The 8152-nt window shown below is 41.3% G+C and overlaps 1 protein-coding gene across 1 annotated transcript; it reads right to left on the bottom strand.

Annotated features, from left to right (window-relative positions):
• Positions 1-326: 326 nt before the first annotated feature.
• On the bottom strand, positions 327-7914 carry LOC139473067 (autotransporter adhesin BpaC-like). The gene is made up of 14 exons (XM_071255581.1): positions 7840-7914; positions 7329-7365; positions 6476-6727; positions 5957-6046; positions 5709-5835; positions 5551-5591; positions 4250-4507; positions 4025-4114; positions 2774-3793; positions 1845-2099; positions 1544-1636; positions 946-1173; positions 623-709; positions 327-375 (listed from the first exon to the last, which is right to left on the bottom strand). Exons 1-14 carry the CDS (start codon positions 7912-7914, stop codon positions 368-370), a joined length of 2661 nt encoding a protein of 886 aa, XP_071111682.1. The 3' UTR covers positions 327-367.
• Between the last annotated feature and the right edge of the window lie 238 nt (positions 7915-8152).

Raw genomic sequence — 8152 nt, 5'->3', positions numbered from 1 at the left:
CTTTGAAGAGTATTTCAGCTACATCACGGCGTGTCAGCTTCTTGTGTTCAGAAAAAAACAAAGTGATGCAGGTCTCAGACGTTTGCCTCTGTGGTGAAACACAAGAAACATAACACTAGAAACATAATCAGGGTGCAACAAAGGTTCACAACTCTGCAAAGCGAATTGCCGCATATAGACGAAAGACTATGCGTCGCATCCGTATGCCACGTCGTGATGAGTTAATTTACAGTTCAAAGTGTCAATAAAACAAACTCACACAGTCAGTCACTAATTGAAATAATAAGATGAAATATAGATATAGAGCACATGGAGTTTATTAACTCATATTGTTGTCAACTAGATCTCGCCGTGTAGGTCAGTCTGTTTATGCCACTGCGTAAAAGAAAATAGGAATATCAGTTAAAAAATGTGTGTCAGTGTATCTTGTTTACAAAAACACATCAAACATAATAAATTTGATTGTGGATTCCACAATTTGTAAAGATAGTTTTATGTTTACGTTTTTGAAACCAAACAATTGGTTAAATAATATTATAGACTTGAATTTATGGGCACTTCCATACAAATATACTAGTATTACCGGATCCATATTGTTTACTAGTATATGTGCGAAGCTCACCTGGCGATGATGTGAAGGACATGTAGAAACCTTCCCTTTGCACGGAGCCGTCAGATGTGAAGGTGATCACAAAGGTTCCATCAGATTCTGAGGAGTAATAAACATAAAGTTACTGGAAGTACTAATACGGATTTTACAGAAAGAAATTCATATGTGAAAGTATGCTAGGTTTAGCTTTTAATTTTAATTTCAAAATACTTCAAATTAACTAAAACTGTTTCTATTTCAGTGTTTCTTGTTCATCAGTTGTTTCAAGGTAACGGAAAGCAGAAATGATAAGCATGTAACAGAAATTACAGAGGTGGAAAGTGAGCTACACTCACGGTATGTCTTGCTGCCGGGGCTGCTTCCACACAGTCTGTCTTCGCCCATGGTGACGGCGTCGTACATGCATCTGCTTGCACTCTCAATGTCAAATTCCTCGAAGGTGAAGTGGAGTTCAGCTGGCGTGGGGGTGTTGATGGTGTATGTACATGCCATGTTGGGACTGTAGCCACCAGGGGGAGTTGCGAATGACCCGGATGTACCATTGATCACAGCATTACAGTACTCTGAATACGATTAAAAGGCAGAACACCCTAAAAGTAGTTTCATGTCCTTAGTTTAGTGTCATTGACCACACGATACTGAGCTTGGGATCTTGGGGTCAAACAAGTTTCTCTCCTGTTAATGAGGGCTTGGGGTTATTAAAAGTACAATGCCAAGGAGGAAAACGGAATAATGCTTGTGAGGTGATATTCGCCTGTTTGGCTGATATGAAATCAACTTGAAAGTTCGTCCCAACAATCCATTTTTAAATGATCACATTATTTGTTCATCTGAATGGTCTGAATGGAGCATAATACAATGATAAATATACGTTAATGTAAATTTCTTAATAATAATCACTGATTACGTATGTGATGCGAAGGTTGTACTTGCCTACTTCAGTCTGGTAGTCGAAGGCGAAACCGAGACCCGAAACACTCGAATCACTGACGAATGTCATGGCGAGGAGTGGTTCTGCGTTAGAGTCTGGATTATAGAAATCTTTATCAGATAACAGAGGAGTTTAATTGATAAAAGTGATGTGAAAAATCTTGTTTCTGAAATCTCAAGTATACAAATATCAGGGTGGGGGACACAAATATGCATATGCTAAAAGCCGATATCAGAAGACACATGCATAAATTTACTATTGTAGCTGTGTTAACATTGATATTAACACTTGCAGTGTGCTTACATAGCTTCACGAAGGGACTTCTGTTGTTTCCACATAGTGTGTCGATGGTGTTGTTTCCAAGCCTCACTGACAGGCTGTCGTAACGACAGTTGCTATTATATTCAACATCAAAGCGTGTGAAGTTGATCGTGGTCACGTGGGGAAGAGCAGGTGAATATAGATTGATGCGGCACTCTTCGTTGTTTGCGTAGAAACCATCAATATCAGTTGCCAGAGATATTCTGCCTTCCAGGGAGGCAGTGTCGTAGTTGCATGCTGCAATGAGAGATGGGAACTTGCATCATTGTACACGTTTGCCAACCCTCAAATGAAGTAACTTTGGGGACAAACCCTTGCTCTTGTCATCTATGTTTTCCTTGTGCAACTCTAAATAAAGTTGACTTCATGCATGTAACAGCATAACTGGAGCAGAACTGTGAGTTTCTTTTCTCTATAAATAACACAGTCAATTTTTGTGGGATATATTGACAAGGCCCAAATCCTGTGTCAGAAATATTGAAATTATCATGAAAGTATAAATAATTATAAAAACACACACAAAAACATTTACATGACTCTCGGGTTGTTGACGATCATAATAGTATTGTGCTGGAACCGTATGACTTCAAGCTTCCATAAAGAACAACATCCTGATCAAGGAATTAAACTTTGTCCCGTGGTTTGTCGGAAAATGCAAATTATATGCTTTTAGAAAATCATAACATAGCGGATGGCTATAATTCAACAATTTGTTCTCTTTTAATATTTCAGTTGCTGAAACCAAATTTTTCTTTACCTACGTGAACGAACATATTTACAAGATCCCACTGCTCCCACCCACTATTTGTTTAGCAGGTAAATGTGTCCATCTTCAAAGCTCCACATATTTAGACGATGAATATCCATTACAGATGAAGGCTTTATTTGTGTGTAAGGTGACAATGACCTACCATATGTCGTTTCGTCGGAAGGTTCCACGGTCATGTTGCTTGGTGCGACTGTCGTGTTTCCTGGTGCGACGGTCGTGTTGCTTGGTGCGACGGTCGTGTTGCCTGGAGCGACGGTCGTGTTGCTTGGTGCAACGGTCGTGTTGCTTGGTGCGACTGTCGTGTTGCCTGGAGCGACGGTCGTGTTGCTTGGTGCGACGGTCGTGTTGCCTGGAGCGACGGTGGTGTTGCTTGGTGCGACTGTCGTGCTGCTTGGTGCGACTGTCGTGTTGCTTGGTGCGACGGTGGTGTTGCCTGGTGCGACGGTCGTATTGCTTGGTGCGACGGTCGTGTTGCCTGGTGCGACTGTCGAGTTGCCTGGTGCGACGGTGGTGTTGCTTGGTGCGACTGTCGTGTTGCCTGGAGCGACGGTCGTGTTGCTTGGTGCGACTGTCGTGTTGCCTGGAGCGACGGTGGTGTTGCCTGGTGCGACTGTCGTGTTGCTTGGTGCGACTGTCGTGTTGCCTGGTGCGACGGTGGTGTTGCCTGGTGGGACTGTCGTGTTGCTTGGTGCGACGGTCGTGTTGCCTGGTGCGACTGTCGAGTTGCCTGGTGCAACAGTGGTGTTGCCTGGTGCGATGGTGGTGTTGCCTGGTGCGACAGTCGTGTTGCCTGGTGCAACGGTCGTGTTGCTTGGTGCGACTGTCGTGTTGCCTGGAGCGACGGTCGTGTTGCTTGGTGCGACGGTGGTGTTGGCTGGAGCGACGGTCGTGTTGCTTGGTGCGACTGTCGTGTTGCTTGGTGCGACTGTCGTGTTGCCTGGTGCGACGGTGGTGTTGCCTGGTGCGACGGTCGTGTTGCTTGGTGCGACGGCCGTGTTGCTTGGTGCGACTGTCGTGTTGCTTGGTGCGACTGTCGAGTTGCCTGGTGCGACGGTGGTGTTGCCTGGAGCGACGGTCGTGTTGCCTGGTGCCACGGTCGTGTTGCTTGGTGCGACTGTTGTGTTGGCTGGTGCGACTCTTGTGTTCGGAGATGTTCCATTTTCTTAAGTAAAATAAAATATAAAGGAAAAAAGATAAAACGACTCCAGTATAACTTGTGTGTGAATACATGCTCACAGTAATGAGTCATGAGATGACAAAACACATATCTTCAATGATCTTCGTATTCAGAAGTTTGTTATTAAATGGTAAATCTTCTTAGGAACGTTTTGACGAACTCACGAACTCGATCATATATCTTTTTCATAGCCAGACATTCAGAAGTGTATCGTACCCATCCTGATGTTGAAGCGAGCCACAAAACCTCTGCTTGTCACTGAACCGTCGGTGACAAATCTCAGCACAACCTCACCAGTTCCGTTCACTGTAACAGAAACAGTGGAACCTATTGACAAGAGACCTAAATCAAAATAAATATCTAGTGAAGGTTTTGATTTCATGTAGTGCGTTACTATGACGTTGAACTCTCATTTGATATCGACCACTTCTATGAGCTTACCTTGCCTCCCGTTAATGGTACTTCCACACCATCTTCGTCCACCATTGATCTGAACATAATCGTAGGGACATCCATTACCGCCCTCGAGGTCGAAGGTGGTGAAGTTGAAGTGAATACTGCTGTTCCTGGGGACATTGAAGACGTAGCTGCAGTTGAGGTTGTTCTCGTAGTCCTCCCCTATACCAGGCAGGCTCTGGATCATACCATGGTCAGCCCGGGTAGAGAAGGTGCAGTTGCGATGGCTCCTGGGAACACCCCCTAAAACACAAAGATAGGCTTCTATCAGGGGAGGACAACTCAATAGTCTTGTAGCATGTATGTTTGCATGTTGTCATTCAATTTGTTGGAAGTGGCCGACGACATCTCGTCAATTCAGAATACAGTCATATCCTAAATTACTCGAAATAAGTCTTATGTATTCATAAAATTCCGTACAAAGAGGGAAATATAGCATGGCCCAGGGAAATGCATATCCGAATCCCTGTCTCAATGTTGGACTTCCTCATACATGTATATAATATCTGTGTGAAATGTAGACAAGAAATAGGCATCCCCATGGGTACCAGTTGTACTCCTAATTACCTCAGGATTTATGCTCGGATTGGCAAAATCAAAACACGGAAATTTGGCCCAGAAGTATAACTTACGCTTCAGGTATATGAATGATCTCTTATCTTTGAATAATTGTCAAATAACCAATATCCTTCCACTAATTTGCTCACCTAAGCCAAAAATAATAGATACCAGTGAAATCGCTACATTTGTTTTATATTTAGATATATGCATAAATATTCAGTATTCACAGTACAAGGTTAATACAGTCATGGCCTCAGTAAAACTTTCAAAAGTTTAAGTGTAGGATATCTAAAAAAATGATGTATGATGCAATTCCTTTTTTAGTTGTATCATATGTACCTGTTTATTTCAGGTAAGCAATTGACTTGTCTTTGCATGTGTTTGTGATGGTGACAGTCGGTTACGCTCATCTAGATCTGTTCGTTAACACCTACTATCCTCACTATTTGGAAGTGGTTCATTAACACGTGCTTATGATATGGTCGGAATCTCACAATGGACTTATCGTTATGGAAAAGGTTTTATTCATTATTCAAATAAATATTCAAATGCTATCCTGTCCGCTCCGTGGTTCAACGTAGTACTTAAACCCACTGACGAAAGCTGGTCGGGAAGAGTAGTTGTCACGATTTGTGCCTTCATTTTTGATGAGACAAAGTTCAGAGAAAAGGGAAAGTTTCTTGTTTCATATATAGCCTTAAAATCAACTATGAAACTATATTTACGAGATTCATTTCCAGTAGTTTCGGGAGAAGATGTTGCATTGTTGTATGGAAAGGTAAAATTCGGTGAAGACGAGTTTGTCACGTTCAAGGAGGGAGCGGTGCTGTAGTTCAGGGAAGGCGAGGCTGTAAAGTTCAAGGACGGAGCGGTGCTGTAGTTCACGGAAGGCGAGGCTGTTACGTTCAAGGACGGAGTGGTGCTGTAGTTCACGGAAGGTGAGGCTGTCACGTTCAAGGACGGAGTGGTGCTGTAGTTTAAGGCTGGCAGAGAACTATTTTCTTCAGATACTGTTTCCATGAAAACAAATTTAGAATATATTGGAATTTGACGTCATACCTTTTGCATAAAGAAAAACGATGGAAGTTGAAATTTGTTTTGCGTTCTTAAACAAATACAGTATGTACACACCTGGGAGAGTTATATATAAGACACTGATGCCACGACCAACAATAGAGGCGTCACTATGGAAACACAACTGGAAACTGTCCGTACTGTTGACTGAAAAACCAACATGGTACAATCATTCATTATTAAGTAAGTTGCAGATTGGAGTATAATACAAGATGTCTATTTAGTGTTGTTGCGATGATGAGTCTTGCAGCAAATCCCAAAACAGGTAGATCGGAAGGTCTGTGTAAGGTTTCTATATCGGAATTACGTATAGTTTATAAACAAGTATTTTTATATGGCCATTTAAAAAATAATTTTACGGATTAGTACTTTGAGCATAATTATACATATAAAACGTATATGGTAATAGTGTGCCACTGACTACTCGATGTGAATATTGTTGTATATCCTGGAAGTATACTGCCACCAGGTGTTGCGTTGACAATGGAGTCATAGGTACGTCAAGCTTGTGAATTCTAACACTTTGCAAAACAAAGAGAAGAAAAGAAAACCATAAGAAAATATATTCTTCCTTACACGATCTAATGTATCCGAAATCCTTCGTGCCACAGTCGATCTCCGTAATACCGTCACTTGTTCCGTAGGTAACATAGTCATAACTGCAGCGAGGACCTTGCTCAATGTCAAAGACACTAAACTCTAGATCGACCGTGAAAGAACCGCCAAAGTAAGGACGGAGCTCGAAGCAGCAGTCTTCGTTGTTTTGGTATTGACCAGAGCCAAACTCTATCTCTCCCATGGGATCTTCCCTCACGCCCCCAACACATCCTGAACATCATGGAAGATTATGTGAACACATTTTAATATACGGACTGAACATATATGATATCAAAATATGTTCTGGTCTTCATGTAGATCTTAGTTCTAGTTGTACCTCTCTTTCAACTGCAAGGTACATTCAGGTAGCATACCCATGAATGATAGGTCCCTGTTGAACGATATCATAAACACGTTCATGTATATACAATTGATGTATTAATAGAGGTACATATTGTATTCATCAAAATATCAGACTTCGAACTATGAACTAATTGGTCAAAACTCAATGAAATATATACACCTTGAAATTATTTAAAATTCATACCCTTTTTTCATTTTCAGTTTTGTAAGTGTGAAATAATCACATTGAAACTAATGACGCTTTGTAACTGCTAACATAGATTTTGGACCACTTTTTCAAATGCTTCCTCAGCTTCTTTGCATCACATCATACGACTTGCGACCTTCTGAAGAAACATTCAGGGTTCTTGTACCAACATATCTATCAAGACTCGATCAATGTTATAAGTCCATACAGTTCGGGATATCTGATGGCGTTTCATGTTTTCTTGCGTTTTCATTTCATAACCCGTTAAAGCTGTGAACTTACTACTTCCAGCTTGTCGCTTGAACCGTGCTTTCTCATTCTGTTGGTGAAAAATAAAATATGTTGACTGTGGATATGTAAAGCCTCCATAACAGTATGGTTTGTATATTTAAAGGCTTTAAAGACATTGCAAAATATCACTCAGTAAAAAATCGCTTTAAAAGTTTTTACAGCCCAGAATTCTAGATCTTTTTAGCCGAACACGACTTACAAACTATTTATAACGTAAGTGTGAACAATGACATTACGTATCTCGTTCTGCAATAGAAACCTAGATTATCTACTCAAAAGAAGTTAGGTAACATCCAATTCTTTTATATGTCTACAATTATCTATCATTGCATGACAGGGTGGTATGTTTCTCTCTCTGTAACTGGCGTACTGTTGTTTGTCACTAAGAGTTGTAAACTATCATGAGTTGAATGACGACCAACTGCAGTTGTACTGAAGAGGACAGAAACACAATTAATGTGTAAATCCTGGCGTTAGATAAGTTGCCGTGTACTACACTTACTTTGAATGCTCGTCCTTCTGTGGAGGCCAGACAGAGGCAAACCACCAGCAAGCTGATCACTACACGTGGAGACATCTTGATGTACTCTGTACCTCCAGACAATTGCTGAAACTTATATAGTCTCAGAGCTTCAAAAGATTAAAGGTGCATATTGATTTTCAGTAACGTCGATACTGTGGGGGTAGCGTCCGACATTGTGGAAGTTATAACATACAGACACGTAGATGTTGTGCTAATTGTGTGACCACCCACTGGAAATGCGATTACACATGTACCAACAGGACCATCTGCAGAATTTGATATCACAGACGCT

This window comes from Haliotis cracherodii, unplaced genomic scaffold, assembly GCF_022045235.1.
Source record: "Haliotis cracherodii isolate W230 unplaced genomic scaffold, xgHalCrac1.p SCAF_26, whole genome shotgun sequence".
Lineage (NCBI taxonomy): Eukaryota > Metazoa > Mollusca > Gastropoda > Lepetellida > Haliotidae > Haliotis > Haliotis cracherodii.
The sequence above is the reverse complement of the archived record's forward strand: the minus strand, read 5'-3'. Positions and strand labels throughout refer to the sequence as shown.